This window comes from Cheilinus undulatus, linkage group 14 (assembly GCF_018320785.1).
Source record: "Cheilinus undulatus linkage group 14, ASM1832078v1, whole genome shotgun sequence".
Classification (NCBI taxonomy): Eukaryota; Metazoa; Chordata; class Actinopteri; order Labriformes; family Labridae; genus Cheilinus; species Cheilinus undulatus.
The window spans coordinates 22,643,607-22,660,646 of NC_054878.1; the positions used below are offsets into that span (position 1 = coordinate 22,643,607).

Consider the following 17,040-nt stretch of genomic DNA (forward strand, 5'->3'; position numbering starts at 1 on the left):
TCCCCCGCTGAAGTGTGGGATGATGATAGCTAACAGAAAGCTATTTAACCCAAGCAGAGGATTTAAAGGACAGTCTCTATAATCACTTCCTGTCCTGCTTGCTTAATCCGGAGAAGGCTCTGTTTGCTCAGATCATTTAGTCAAAGTAAATTTGAACAGATGAGGGAACATCAGAAGCACTATTAGTTGAATGGCGGCAGAAGTTCTACCCAACAAAATGTGATCATATATGAAAAACATGTTTTTGACCATAAAATATTATTGATACACCCATCAGCTGGAAAATCTGGGTCTAAATAGTGGTGAAAAATTACATTATTACTTTGGGATTATGCTGGGAAATTGGGATTATCCTGATCTAAGCAGAAAGGTGCATCCAGCTGGATTTCATGAATGTATTAAATTATTTATATTGGCAGAACGTTTTTGCAGTGTAAGCAGTAGACATTCATTTTAATATTTGCAGTTTGCTGTTTTTCTAATGTTTCTGTAATGTCTGTATATCATGTTAAATATTAGAGCTGTAAATAATCACCCTCACAAAATAATCCACAATAACAGGTTCAAATACTTTATAAAAGCCACTGTGAGGAACTTGAATTTTGTGTGGATTTTGGTGCCCCCTATGGTTAAACCATATAGTGTGTCATCCCATACGGAGCACTGGAATCTGGATTTTCTTACCCAGATCGTTTTTTAACAACTGGGCCCAGGTGATCGCAGAGATAAATACTCCAAAAGATCCATAGGCATCAACATAATCAGTGTTGCACAGAGGTTTCTAAATGAAATCAAATCAATCATCATCAGTTTAATCATTCTCAATCTGTCTGTTCTTTGTTTTGATTCTGAGGGATTCAATAATCAACAGTGTTCTATTTCGTAATCACGTTTAGATTAGTCTCATTAAGAATCTTTTTCATATTCTGATTGACTTATGACACAAGGAGGAGGACATACTTGAACGTTTGGCATGAGGTGGGGTCTTAACCAAATCTGAAACACAAGCACAAACATTAAACATTGAACATGTGCACACATTTAAAATAAAATAAGAGATTTTGACCATCTTGTGAATTTCATACACTCAGATAAGCAGTTCAATTATAACAGCTTCACTGTATTTTAACAAAGAGGTTTAGAGATTTTAAAGATGAGTATTGAAAGAATGGGCTAAATTAGAAAGTGCTGAAGTCTAGGGCAATCCATCTGCAATCAAAACTATATCCAGGTGTTTACCTGATGTAAAGCTTGGCCCTTCAGTGCCACAAGCCAGTCACATTTCTTGCAGCTACGTACACCATGCACTACTCATAGATCTCCATAGAAAGCATCAGCAATGCTGATTTTCCTGTGGTTTTATTAAAATTCATACAGTTACAACTTGGAAAACTAGTCATATTATGAGCATGGGGTACAGACAACACTGATATGAGGTATTCTAAGATGCTACAGACTCTACCATTCCCTAAAACTCACTGAAACACAGCAAAGTGTCTCCTTTGGTTTAAGCTGTGTGGCTGAGCACAGCCAGCTAAACTTGAAAAAGATCAACAACGATGCTTGCATTTGTTCTAAGGTAAGGCGATATAATGTTAACAAAGTTTGCTGCAAAATGAAATATAAGACATATAACCTTATACATAATGTCACTAACATCAAGTTTAACATTACCTAGCAACAAACTTTTTTGCATGGTGCTGAGGCAGTAAAGTAACATACTGTATGGTAAATTTACCATAAGTTAGCTAACTGCTGCTAATGTTATGGCCAACCTCAGCCTCATAATGTTAGCTAATGATATCACCTTTTACACTTACCAGTGTTAACTGTAGCAGAACGTTGCAATTAGAGTCAATTCAACTAAAACATGTTTACATTTACTTTGGCAACATGCAAATATCTTGTCTAAGTGGGAAAAGGCAGTCTGAGTGCAAGATAAAAACAAACAAAATGATCATAATTTATTCATTACAGAAGTCTGGACATTGCAAAAAAGTAGGTCTGTCTAACAATTAAAAACTGTTTTCATTGCTATTAATCGCAGAATTTCTGTAGTTAGGATTTATCTCCTTTTTTGTTGAATATTGAAACTCAAATATTCAGCATTCAAACTTGTTTTTCCATTTTGGATTTGTGTAGTCTTATGGTTACTGTTTTTCTGTTTGGATGAAGACCTGCTTTTATTTTGAAAGAGGACAACATGCTTTCGGTAGATCAAACATTATGACATGAACTTAACCAAAGAAAAAATAACTTGTTACAGATCAAAAAGGAAAAGAAGATTACACAAAATGTGAAAATTTTGCTAACACAAGATGCAGATTTTACTTATCCACTGAGCTGTCTGAGTCTTTTAAAGTGAAATGAGACATTAAGGAGCTTCACCAAATTGTGCTGAAAGGTACAATAAAGCATGTGATTAAAAAAATTCAGGCAGGGGCGCAGATAGCCTAGTGGCTGGGTCGCAGCCCACATATGTGTGCGACTCCGGATCTGGTCAAGCCTGTGGCTACTTTCCTGCACCTGCAAGTCTCTCCCCCACTCTCTCATCCCTGACTTTGAGGCAATGACAGAATGTGTAAAAAAAATTGCCACTCAAGTTGAAATGCTTTTGACATTCAAGATGTTGATCATCTGAAACATTCAACTAAAGGTGCCGTTACTAAAGAATCTACCACCAGCAAGCTGCATCTACATTACTTTATTTAAAAAAAATGAGGATATATGACGTCCAGCCTAACAGCAAGATCAATGGATGAAAAATGGCACAAATGCAGAGGAGCAAAAAACTGCAGTTCCTTGAGTGTCCACTTGAGGCTGACTGCAGAAGCACAATGATTTCACAGAAATATCATGTTTAAATGCCAACTTTTGCAGCACAAATTATAGCTTGATTAAAAAAATAGATTTCGGTTGGAGTAGTAGTAGTTTATCATGGGCACAAACTGTTCTAGGTATGAATTTTTCTCATACCTTGTCCATTTTGGTTTGTAAGCCACCCCACAGTTTGTTTGACATGTTTTCAATATGGCCATGGCAGTAAACTGGCTTCAAAACCCCCCTTCAGTAACAACAGGGCTGACGTCACTCAGACTTTGTCCATTACTTTTTACAGCCTCCAACTCCCCTTTTTCTGTCTCCAGTGTCTCATTCCTGCAGCCATTATAATCATAAATATCCAGAATGTATCAACTTGTAAGTTTGACCCGACATAAACACACCTCAGCTTGGCAGAGCTGTTCTCCTCTGTGTACATAAGCAGATGTGTCTGCTGTGTGAGATATCAGCCTGTCTAATCATGGTGAAATGAAGGCAATAAAGCTGCCCTTTGTACCTGTTACACACACAGATAAACCGTTCTTACCGTGGATGGACTGATTTCAACGCTACAAGGCAGGCAGACCAGAGGATAACTGTCTCACACTCCAGTACACAAGTTTAAACACTATCATACACTCAAACACTCTCACAGCAGATCCACAATTCCTCAAAGCCTAAATCCTCACCCTCTGCCTCAAACATCTTCTCCACCTTTTTTATGTGTCTGTCCTTTCCAGCCTCTCTCTCTCTCTCTCTTTCCCCTATTTGCCAGAAGCGTTGTCATGGTGATGGGATGAGAACCAGACAGGCTTTTCACTTTTTAACAACATAGGAGATTGTACTGACTTCCATCAGGTTTCACTTTGTCGTTGTCTCCGAGTATCCTCGTCTTCTCTTACATCTGTTCGACTTCTTACTTTCCCTCAACCTTTTTGTCTATTTCACTATCTTATTTGCCTCGCCGGGGCTCTCTTTCAGGATCATCTTTCCTGTATTTATTGATTGGTGAGTCTGAAGTCTGGTTTTGAGTTTCACCTTTCATGCCTCATTCTCTGTGGACAGAAAGCTATGACTGTATACATAAACTAAGAGGAGGGAAACAAATGAACCATTGTTGGCAAGCTGAAGAGCATTAAAATGTATAAAGAACTAGTGATTTCAATAAATGATTCAAAAATGAAGATGAATTCCCTACTTTATTAGTATGAATTATATAAAACCCAGCATCTGCCTCTCACTTTGTAGTTTATTAAAATGCAGCCAAACTAAAACTCTTAGCCCATATGCTGCAAACCAAGCCAATTAGAAGACTGTTTTAAAACCTTTAGTGGAGATGAGATTAGCACAGGATATCTTGTCCTCTGGCCAAGAGGAATACCATGCCAAGTGCCTTTTTCACTGCTTTTATAGTTTTCAGCACAGTTAAATGTTTGGTAGATGGTCCTGGCAGAGATAAATTTCCTTACTGCTTAATTGGCCAGCTATTCCCTTGATAATGCTACAAAGATGAGAGAGCACATAGAATAGTGGAACTAATTTGACTTATATTTTGATTAAAAACCTTCTAAACTAGTGGCTTCCCTCCTGTTATAGCTCCACATTCTGCCACATGCTAAACAGCAAATTCTAATGTGCCAACTAAAGCCAGTTTTATAATGCCATTAATAAGACTTATGCAGACCTGCCTCTTCTCACTACATATGACAGCAGCATGCATTTTAGTCAATATTTCTGTTCTAGATGAATTTGGACGCTATAAATGTAAGGGCAAGTAGCAAACCAGAATAAGACTACCTAATATAAATGTCAGTGACTCTGTCAAATGAAGCATTTCACCTAACAGAGACACTTGTGAAGACTGGACTGCCAGAGGTATGTCTCTATACACAGGCAGTCATCTTAAAGCATGTAAACGCTTTGATAGCTATGCAGCATAATACTGATTGCTAACATTAGCATTAACACATGCATTGCTTATGTTGCAAAAAAGACATTGCTATGGAAATCCTAAGCTGTTCTAAGCTTTATAAAAGGATTTGCAGGAATCCAGTACTGATATTTCAAGCTTTTTAACTTTCCGTATAAAAGTGTGCACTACACAGATTACTGTGGGGTATTTGTCGACAGGATTACTTATTTAGCATGAGCATCCACAGAGTAACACTCTCCTTCTGCTGTCTAGGTGGGGATTGGAGCCGGAAGGAACAGACCATGTGACATCAGATGCAAAAGGTCTATAGGCACCCCACCAATGTGCAAGCATCCGCTGTAGTAACATAGGCGTTAGACAGGATCACTGTAATATGGTAGAGATGGCAGTGCATTGCTGATTCTTCACGTCGTGCCTCTCATGCTTCTGCAACACCATAGTGCAATCTAAAATTACAGACTGCAACACCGATACTACGTCACAGCACAATCAATGTAGAAGTATGGAGTGTAATGAAAGCAAAGCTTCCTTATGGCCCCGTTGCAGGATTGCAATCTAAAGAGAGCTTTGGAATACAACATGTTTGACTTGAATTTTCTCTAAGTAACACTGTTTTTGTGAGCATGACACAAAGGATTGATAGTGATGAATGTAAACCACTAGTTTCTAACCTGAGGTTTAAAGATCTCAGGAGCTGTAAAGCTTTGTCTGTTTGTCAAAATGAGATTTGCACATTTAAACTTAATCAAGACAACACACCTTAGCTGAGGTTAAACTATACATTTGAAGCACAAGTATAGCCCAATCAACCGGTGCAGTTATTTGATACTGTAATCACATTACATTTGTCTGTAGCATAGTAGTGTAATGCATTACTGCTGTTAGCTTAGTAATCACAATAGTTTCACAGTAAGATAAAAATCTTGTTACTGGCATTGCTGTAAATCCTCAACTACCTATAAAACAGGAGCACAGGGGAAACAAATCAAGCATCCCTCTTAAAGCCTGTTCACGGAGAAACAGCATTGCTGTTCAAATAAGGACTTGTTTAGATGCATGGTGATATCAACACTACTTTGAATTTTTCAAACAAAAGGACAAGAATGTGACGTTGAAGTGAAAACTGTGTAAACTGTGCCCAGGCCTGAAACAACTTTCCACTGCTGTGAACTCTGCATCAAATCTTTCCAAATACCTGCTAAGCCAGCAGACTAACACAAAGCGAGAAGCTAGAGACCCCCAGAGTTCAAGTGAGGCCCAAGATCACTACATGAGACGACATGTACCAAGCAGCCAAAGCTGGACTTTCAACAACAGCAACAGGTAACCACAAAAGCTGAGATAAACAGGCTTGTGGCAGTATATACAGTGGAGGAAATGTTACCTGTGGCCTTGTTCTTGACAAATCTTTCTGTGAGATGCTATTTTGGTCTGATTTTTATAATTTTGATCCAAATTCTGCTCTCAACTTTTTAGTATTAAAGAGCCTAAAAAGGAAGATCTTGTTTCCTTCCTCCATATTAAAAGGATTTGTGCTAATTGTAGTCTTTTGTAGAATGATCAGGAGGCAGTGACTATTTTTTGTTGACTTTAGTAACATGATTTGACATGGTCGACTGCCGACTAACTTTGCATGGAGTACACCACCATTTGTGTTGGCATCACTCATGTATCCTTACGCCTTATACTGCAAGATTTTAATTATAATTTTAGAAAATAACTAGTAATGTGTAACGGATTACTGTTTTTGAATAATTACCCCAAAACAGGTCACAGTAAATGACAATCAAGGATAGCACTGCTATTAGATTTTTTGACATCACTTCATAAATCATAACACTGATTTCTTTTTTGCCCCACTTATCCAACTCAGAATAAAAGTGTGAGCTTATAACTCTTCTGACATTTGAGTAAAACTCTGCTGGCAGAGCAGTAATCTCTGAGGCTTTGTTTTAATTTGTGCTCTGCTGTACTTGAAGTTGTTACTTGAGTCCACCAGTGCCTGTCTTCTGAATCTCTAAAGCAGTGCTCTATGACTACACAGTTGGTGTTTGCCATTGTGGCAGAAGGGATTAAATGTCTGTGTGCAAAGACTGGAGTGTAATTTCCTCCTCATGTGAAGCAGGTTGCATAAGCAAATTTACAGTAGTTTATTTTCATTTCCACAAACTGAACTCAAGTCAAGTAAGCAGATATTTTGTGGATGACAGTCACAGATGAGTTAGATTTTGTACTCAGCTTGTTTGTCACAGTAAGGGTGCAAAGTGACTGACATGTCAGAGCACATGCAGAAGTACACAAATGCATACACAATTTGAGTCCTGTTTATATTTTTAAGTCTTAAGCATTTTTTACATGTTAATAATAATAATAATTCTCAGCGCTAGTTCATTCATTGTCGTTTGCATTTAACTCAGTATGTTATAGCTTTATGCTTGGCTGCAGACTTGTTTTTTTCCTCATTCTACTTTTGTTTCCTTTTCACACCCTTGATTAATCTCTCTGCAATCAGATTTGTAGTCATTCAGCTGGGGTAAAGGTTAAAATAGGAAATTGGATTGTGACTGTACTGTTACCAAACAATGAGTTTGTACACACCACACAAAATTTACTGCGAGCTCTGTTAAAACTTCATGCACATTGTAACTTCCCTGCTCTGCTTTGCTTGGCTTTGCTCCCTCCCTCTGGGCACTGCTCTGCTCTTATTTATTTCATGTCATGTAAGAACCTTATAACACCATAACTTCAAACTCCTAAACACACTTATTTATCTCATTCTGCAGAGGCAACGTCCTCAAAATAACTAACCGAGTCCACGTCCTGGTTGAATCAGAGCTGACATTCTGCTAAGGTCTGCCAAATTTTTTAGCCGGCCGCTTTCAATACTTTCCATGATGGAGAAGCACTTTATAATGTTCAGCCCTGTATAAGGAGAGCTTCTCTCTTCACATGTGCATACAGTTTTAAAAAAGACTGATAAATAATCACAATGAAGATAATGCATAAGACAAAGCAAAAGGACAAATACAAGCAGGAAGATTACTGTAATGTTTCTGTCTTAACATGAAAACAGCTTCAGTAGAAGTTCAAATCGGATAAACGGGAAGGCACGTGACAGAAAAAGAGAGGTGCATTCGAGGACAGACAGGGAGGTTTGAGGAAGAGGACGAATTAGGAATAACAAAAAGAAGTAAAAGACATTCACAGGGGGTTATAGAGAGGCTACAGAGCTCTGATGGTAGAGTGGTTTCCTGAGGAAATACCAGAGACTCTGACACGATACTGACTACAGCCCTGTTAAACACATCAGCAATCACTGCAATTGTATTCCACATGCGTCATATTCAGGTTAGGGACTAACAGAGAAAAGCTGTTCATGATTTTAATCATAATAAATTACATTACCAGAGGAAACAACGTCATCTAGATCTGGAGTACATGGCAGAGCTGGAGAATGGCTGATTTTTTCCCCCACCTTTCCTAGAATGTGGCCTAATTTGCCAGCATGTTTTCAATTCTGCATCAGAGAACAATAATTACATTTTTTGACAATCTCTCCATTGTGCCAGAACAATGGCCTGCCCAGAAATGTGGGAGTCTCCTCCTCTCCACCAGTGCACTAATTGACTATTTTGTGGCTGATGAATTTCTCCATTGAGAGGGTAAATACGATCACTGCTTTTTCTCACTCTTATGCCTTCAAAGTAATATGATGTGGATGATTAGGGACTTGAGAGGGTACTGAGGCTTGTGAAATAGCATTAAGTAAAGATCTGATGTTGCCTCAATTCTTGAGTTATATATGACAGAAAAACTAGATAATTAACTGTTTCAGCTGCTGACTACTGACCTGAACAGAATCAGCCAGTGAACATCTCTAGATAGTTGCACAGGAATGTGTCATATACAAACAGTACTGTGCAGAAGTTGAAGGCATGTTTGGGCCAAAACTTGAAGCTGAAGTAAGGCGTATAATGGTGAGTACGCCCACCTGAGGGCCCCATCAGGCAGGAAGGAGGATTGACACAACCCAGGTCATGCTCTGGATGTCTTTGTACATTACCAAGGGCATGGGAAAATAATGTGATGAAAACAAAACAAAAACCACAGCTTTAGGGCAGAGTTATGGGTAGATGTGGTGCTTAAACATAGCCTAGGGTACTGTTAGGGCGTGTAGGAGGGTTGCCACAACCCCCTGGTTGTCGTGTGTATGTTCTAAGTACCTGAAAACTGTTGGTGGTTGCTGGGTGTATTACCAGAGGTGGAAAGGCCTGGACAAAAGAAATGCTGTTAAGCTCGACCTTGGCTGCTGGGTGACACACGTACATGTCAAATGTGTCAACACTGACTCTGGCCACCCTCCCTCCTCTCTGCAGCCCAGGGTTGTGGAACATCAGGACCTATGAAGAACCATTAGCACTCTATATGCCTAAAAATTCTGCACAGTACTGTATATTGATTTTAAAGTGCCTGTCCAGGATTGTCCCTTGAGTGATTTTTTAATGCTAACTAAAAAGCACTTTTTTCACTTTATAAGGAAAGAGGTCATTATTTTTTGTGCTTACAGAAGGCTGAGCCACAGCTGTGGAGCTTAATTCTAACAAGAGTATGCTGTCATGCCAATGACATTACTTGTGTAATTAGTTTTGCAGGAATCAAAGTAAAAAAAAAGTGACTTGATGGTGTAAGTGGGGAAAAAGTCAGAATTAAAAATGATTACTTTGCATCCTCAGAGGATTATGAATGCATGCATCAATATCATGAAAATAGATGGGATTTTTTTATTCAACAAATTCAAAGTAAAATTAAACTACTTCATGGGGTGCTACATTGGAAGTTATGGAAAGCATCACGATGCTTCCTTAGCAGCCAAGTGCAACAGCTGTGGCATACATGAAATCCATCTTACTGCCTATGCTGACTTACCTACGACTGACTACTAGGGTCAAACTTAAACACAACATAACAAAGAACAGTTATCGCTGCAGACTGTCTTCTCATGCATGCTCATGAGAGCATTTGCAGAAAGTCCATCTATCAAACAACTGACAGAAGATTTAGATAACAAACTAAAAGAAAAGAAATCATGATTTCTTTGTAGAGCCAAAAACACGTGTTATAGCCCAGCATGCTCTTGTCAGAAAAATATCAAAATGTCTCTCATGGTGTTTAAAATGCCCTTTGCGCCTGACCTGCTGTCTTGAATTTAAAAGACTCTTTAAACTAGCACACAAGGTTTCTTTAATAACCTTGTTTTCTAGTAAGGATGAAGGCTATTGGATTTTTGCAGATATCCAATGTAATGTTTCCATGTCATTTTAGCTGATACCAATATTGATACTGATACATAGATGACCTAAAACTTCAGGTTCCTAAAATGCAGTTTGAAGTTTAAGGATGAAAAAAATTGAAGAAATGAGGATGAAAAAAAAGAAAAAGACTTCAGATGGCTCAGATATAACGGTCCTTCCTGAAACTCCACAAACTTCTTTGTACATAGGGCTGATATTTACAGCCAATATGTCAGTTACAAATATCAGCAGAAATGTTCATATACACTGACACTAGTAATTAACTTTCTTAGCTTATATTACCAGTATCCATATCACACAGATAATATCATGCATTCCAGTGAGAGGGAATGTTTTAAAAAAAGCTGGCATCAGTGCTGTAGTCAAAACTACACTATCCGAGACCAGAGTTCACCAAGACCAAGTCTTTTGGGGCTGAAAACCGAGTTGAGAACAGGACAAGACCAGGGCAATAAAAATTATCACAAATATGAGAAGTAAAAGAGCATTCTCTCTTAAATTATAGTTTGCTTTCAAATAAATTTGACAGCAAAAACATACAAAACATTTTCAAAGACTGTTGTAGACAGAGACAGTTGTAGCAAAGACTTCTCCTTATCATCACATTAATGATGTTCAAGAATAGCACCTCACTGGTGGTTGCGACTGGTCTTAATAGAAAGTCAGAAGTCTCGCCAGTCCAAGACAAGACCAAGACATTTAAAGCATGGTCAAGACAAGACTGGTATCAAGACCCAGACTGTTCTCGAGCACTACAACACTAGTTGGCGCACACTCTCAGCAACCAGCACCTGCCTGACACATCTCATTGAGTCAAAGTTATCCAATTTTCACAGAGCTTGCCCTCTAAATTGCATCTTTTTAATCAGCTCAGTGCCTGAGTGGACTTCCAGATTTTTAGACCAATCACACATGACTGTATCTTTCAACTTCATGCCATTTTCGTGGATAAATCTTGAATCAAGATGTGTCGCCATATGTTGAATGACAACTGTTGTGCATTTTGTGCATTTTACAATGGTTAAGTCTGACTTTTTGAACTTGCACCTGCTCCGTTCTAGGTGTAAAAGTTACTTTTGGAAATAACTTTAAAAGAGCAGGGATGCAGAGGGCCTAACTTTAAGTTGCTTGTAACTTGAGGCACAGATGGCCCATAGCAGATAGATTGTGCCCCATGTACATGGGCAACCCGGGTTTGCGTCTGGCCTGTGGTTCCATTCACACATATTATTCCTCGCTCTTCTGTCCCTGTTTCCAACTCCATCCACTGTCCTTTTCTGTCAACAAATACAAAAAAATAATAATAATGAACAAATAAATAAACCTGGGGGTGGGTGTGGGGGCTGGTCGACATTGGGGTTAAGTCACAAATACTGTTTGATCCAGGTTTACGGCCATCCGTTGCAATCTGTCAAATAGTTGATCAAGATATTTATTTAAGCTTCATTTTCAAAGTCGATAGGATTCAGCCATGGGAGAACATGATTGTCTGGACATATTGACAACAAGCTGAGATGTTTAAATCCAAACCAAAGAAACAACATCATTCAGGGAATATGTCATTCCCTGGAGGCAGACTGCTAGAAAGGCTGAGAGATGATACTTTAAGGATTTCTTTTTTTTAAATGAAAAACAGCAGGATCTGTCAATATTTTGCTCGGGGATATCAAAGTAAATGCAAACATTTTAGCAGTGCTGCTGGACAGACTTGCTGCCTGTGAACGCAGCTCAACTGTAGCTCTAATCGAGAACCCATTCCTTGTGAAAACAGACAAAAGGCTATAAAACAGAACGCTGACTTGTTTAGTTTTCTTTCCTGGATCACAGCATGGTATGTAAGCTAACCTTCAAAAGCAAAACAAGGCATGACTTTGCCCTATCAGCTCAGCTGTGCACAGCCCACTGTGACTAAATGTGATATGTTGTGGTTTCAGTGGGTGGCTCGGTACTTTATCCTATCAGAAAATCAAAGCAACACAAGGAATCACATGCTTCTCTCCGATAGAGGCTCTTTTGTATTACTTTGATACATAATTATGCCTTACTGCTGGATGCATTTATAAAGAGCACAAGCTGTGTGGGAAAACTTAATAGCTTGAATAGTTTTGCTAAACACTGGCTGGGATCAGGTAAGATGACAGTGACATCAATAATTGGGACGACAAAGCACTGACGTAGAGAACATTTCTAAGTGATTTCACATAAACACAACTATTTCCACATGTCCCCACATTAAAAGTACTCCCCTTTACCGGCTGTGCCTCCTTCCTCTTGTATTAAGAGCTGCTTTGGGCTGACAGCCCGCTGACCTGCATTCTGCTGTCTGAGTCACATTTTTACATATGCACAGAGACCTCTGAAATATTTACATCCTCTGTTCATGCTCTAAAAATCATGACTTTATGTATTTCTCAGTAAAACAGACTGCAGGGTAGTACGCACAAAAGGGTTAACACAGAGAGACACTAGAATGAAAGCTGAAAAGTTGGCAGTGAAAAATGAATGGAAGGAAAAAAGGATGAATTAAGAAGCTCTGCATGCATCTCTTCCTCTCGCTCTGCTCCCTCCTCCTCCTCCCTGTTCTATTCTCTCTCTCCTCCTCACATGTGGTCCCTGCTGCCTTTGCCAGCACTCTTTTTCTTTCCGTTCTCACACTGTTTTTTTAACCTCTTACACACAGGTTGCTACATTTTCAAGATTCTTCTTCTTTTAAGGTACCACCGCTGCACAAACCTCGATGACAGCTAAAAAGGAAACACTCGCCCCATCTGGCCAAGGTCATTTCTGCTCTGCTGCTGCTCCGTTAATGCAGGTGAACAGCTCATGCAGAGGCCGAGACACCCTTCATTCAGGCTTATCCCTTCAAGCTGTGTCACTCGGCGAGAGGTAAAGCTGCCTTTCCCTGACTCATTACAAAGGTAAAATACATCATGGCAAAAGTGTGAAGAAAGGTCAAGAGCACACTGAACCAGTGCTTCAAAAGGTCTGGTGCTGTTTGGTTCCACGGTGATTTAATAGAAGATGGTGACAATCCACAGGCATTGGCCCACGACTTTACATCTGCACAGTCTATTTCAAACCTATAAGGTTATAGGAGGAGTCGATGACAATAGGAGAGGCGGACTAAACACTCATGATGGTTAAATGAGAAGAAATCTTAACATATCAAGTCCTGGTTGTCACCTAATGTTTCCCTGCAGGAAATCTCAAAGCTCTATGCATGTTTAATTAACTTGGCAAGAAACATATTTGATGTCAATGCAGATTGAATGCTAATGTGGTTATTAATTAAGCTGATTGTTGGTTAAAGGAAAAGATTCAAATCAATGCTTATATAAATTAATGAGTCCCTCCAAGCAAAACCAGTCAGCAGCTGTCTTTCTGTAATACATTAACAGTTACAGATGTTTATTCCAGCAAAAATGGAAATAGACTCTGGGTTCAGCCTCATAAATGTAACCTTGTTTTCATGTTTTGTCCTGATTTAAATTCAGTAGCTCTGGATTTTGGGACTGTAGTCATAACTTAAAGGGACCCTTTTTATTTGAGAACTTTGTGAACTGCAGATGGCTGCAACTTGTACCACAAGGCAAAAGTTGTTTTTCCAAGATAAAAAAAAAGTCTTTAAAAAGTCTACTAAACTGAGTTTCAAGGTCAAGAAAAACGGGGCAATATCTGCTCTAATATGCTGTCGGCGTGTCCTGTGGATATGCAGAAACCATGCCCCCTCAAAGATAACATCATCCTCTTAATATTAAAAAAAGAGTACAACTTGTTATTTGAGGGCTCATCTGCTCCACTGGATCTGCCAAGCTCTACCTGTTTGAGCCACTAGATCCAGAATCATATTCATGTCATAAGCAGATACTCTGTGATACAAAACGCATGTTTCATTTTCTCATCATGTGCTTGCACAAATGTTCATTTTCTTAGTGTATGTCTGATGTGAAGTAAGGTGCCTACCCTAAGTTTATATGAGACGTTTGAGTTGTGAAGTTGCTGTAAAATAAAATACACTACATTTCTCGATAGTGCTCCTTCATATAAAGGTCTTTCTTCAACAGGAGAGGTGGGGACTTCTACCTTGATAAGTTTTGGGGCAACAGAATGTGTCTGCCATCATATGCATTGAACTTTAGAGAGACGGAATAAAACACAACCACAACCAGTCAAGAAAATAGCAAGCACCCTGACATGGCAGTACACTGTGGCTTAGACCCGATGGCTATATAGTATTGTGCCTACGTTTTAGGCATGTTTGAGGAAAAACTATGGCTGCAGAAAGGAGTGTATGTGGCAAGTAGGCATGGCCTAGGGTACAGGCTGGGCAGGTGGTAGGGTTGCCCCAAGCCCCTGGTTGTGCTGTGGATGTCCAGAGGGCCCAAGAAACTGCAAGCGAAAAATTATTTTTAGAATACAAAAACAAATGTCTTCTAATGCGTTTCTTGAACTAGACAATAGCGACTATGATGGTCTCCAAATCTTACAAGTATCAAGTCATGGTACGTCATATCTGGTTCTCTTCTGCGAGGTTGTGTCTGTGCGTTTATGTCTGTGCGTGTTTCACCTGCAGTGACTGCAAACACCACTGTGTGACACCTTGTCATATTGGTCATGGTTGAATTCACACAGAGACACACAGAGATACACACCCACACGTCTTGCTGTGCTCACGAGGGCAACTGTCGCCACATCACAGGGGAAGCATCTGACCTACACACACTCCCCCTTCTCTCTCTCCTCATTCTTTTTCTGAATATCGTTTCTCTTTAAGCCCATTCCTGCTTCCTCCCTTTTCCCCTCATTAGTCTTCTCTCCCTGCATCCCTCTTTCCCCCACTGTTCTCCCTCCATCTCTCGCTCGGCTCAGATCTAGGGCACAGTGGCTCGACTGTTTATAGCAATGCAGCTGCAAGCAAGGGGGAGAGAGAGAGAGAGAGAGCAGGAGAGAGGGACACAGAGAGCGAAAAAACACAGGAGGGAGGAAGAGAAACAGGGAGGAGGAGGAAGAAAATAGTGCATACAGTTCACTCAGTGATGTGCTCAGCCAGCTCAGTTTAATATTTCTGTCTTTATCAGAACGGAGCTATAAAAGAGCACATGTGCTCCCACGCACTCACCACCAGCTTTTTTCAGAATCAGCCTTTAAAGCAGTGTCAAAGTCTGCATTTATGACTGGATGATTGGCGTGAGAGAAATTTACAGCATATACTGCACATAAATATGCTGGAAAAGACACAAATCATTAAATCATTTTATGACTGTGTCACTGGTTAATTTTTAACCCAACAGGTTAGCTACAGTGATGATAAAAAGATGCTCACTTCTCTCGACTTCTAACCTGATTTGATTTTTAATTAACTTTAAACCAAGAGTTACACTCCATTGAAAGGACTTAAACCAAATAAAATACACCCAAAAGTGAAAAAAATATGCAGCTTTAACAATGCAAGAAAAATTCCCTCTAATCTGTAATCATGCCACATCCATCAGTAATTATCCACTAGACCTCATTTCATTTGACATGAGCTGAAGCAGCCACTTTCCACTGTTGCTATCGCTGTCATTTTGTGGAAAATTCCTCCTGTTTTCAAAATCCATCAGATTTATTCATCCCGTTTAATTTGCCTTGACTGACCACAGATTTTCCGTAACAACACGTGTGAGATAAGATTAATGATCAGACCACAGTCATTCAGGGAATGTTGTGGTTGTAAAGATGTGGAGTTACCAGGCTAATCTCTGCCACGTGGTCAAAGCAGAGTGGCGTGATAATCCACGAGGAGAAGTTTAAGTCCCACTTCCACTCAAAAATGTGTTAAAGTCATTGTCACTAAGCTGCAAAGTTTGAGCCTCATGGTGCAGAAAAATGTGCTGAATTTGGCACTCAAGGGTTGTTTTACATTCACCTACTGAATCTGTGCCCACTTTAATACCGCATTAAACAGGTTTGTATGAACATTATTTTCTTTTACATATTCTTCACTTAAGCTACTTTAAAAACTTGTCATTGTCCAATAATGGGGAGATGTATGGCTGGTGTGAAAACTGAATACTTGAGAGCACAAACCATTACAGGGTTTTCAGGAAAAAAGAGGACAGCTGATGTCCAACAGTTGAACTTTCAAAAATCAATTATAGTTTCATATTCTTTTAACACAGATTATTGCTGGAACAATAGCAATGTCAGACTGTTCAACTGCAACAGCAATTATTTTTGTATTAAGTGTCACTTGAATTTTTTGGGGGGGACCAAGCAGGCAGACTTATGATACCATTTATGTATTACATCATAATTGCAATGCAAACTGCAATATTGTCAAGTATAATCGCAAAAGCACATTATTACCAAATTGTGCAGCACCAATACAGATATCTAAATCCACAAAAAAGGTTGAATTAGGGCACAGGAATACTGGTGTTAACCTACAAGGAAGACTGAAGGCTAATGTTACCAGCACTGCTAACATTAGCCACACTCTACAAACCAACTCACTATTGAGTGTATCATTCTTTTCCAGCTGGCAGTATGATCCAGTGTTAAAGAAACTGTTAGTTTTCTCTGCTTTCAGTTTTTACTTTACTTCAGCTAAGTCATCTAGACACAATTAGCATTTGGGTTTAATTCGATTTGAAATTATTTGCCCCAGAACATTGCTTCTAACTACCTCCAGCTGGCATGGAGAGACTTCACCCATCATTCTGTTTACACCACACATTGTTATGCAAAATTTAACAGCATCCTAAGTATTTTGCCTTCAAATGGCAGTTTTTAAGCACTGATACACTTATTATTATAAACTACCAACCTCAGAATGAAGCCCAGTGTGCATTTGCAGCATGACATAATGTTACTTCAGGTAAAGCTACATTATTCTCTATTATCATATTCTGTGTGAAAATGCAGAAATGCTGCAGAAAAGTCCATGTGTTGGGCCATGAGGAGGAGCTATCTGCTGTACTCGGTGTGGTTTTC

General features: G+C 39.3%; 1 protein-coding gene across 2 annotated transcripts in view; it reads right to left on the reverse strand.

Moving 5' to 3' along the window:
- The window catches only part of LOC121521353 (A-kinase anchor protein 7-like), a 77,509-nt gene that overhangs the window by 11,962 nt on the left and 48,507 nt on the right, over positions 1-17,040 (reverse strand). Inside the window, exon 10 of one of the 2 annotated variants that reach the window (XM_041805296.1) lies at positions 961-996. The exons of the other annotated variant lie outside the window; for it this stretch is intronic. Coding sequence (XP_041661230.1) covers positions 961-996 — 36 coding nt within the window. The remainder of the gene's footprint in view (positions 1-960; positions 997-17,040) is intronic. 2 annotated transcript variants of the gene reach the window in all.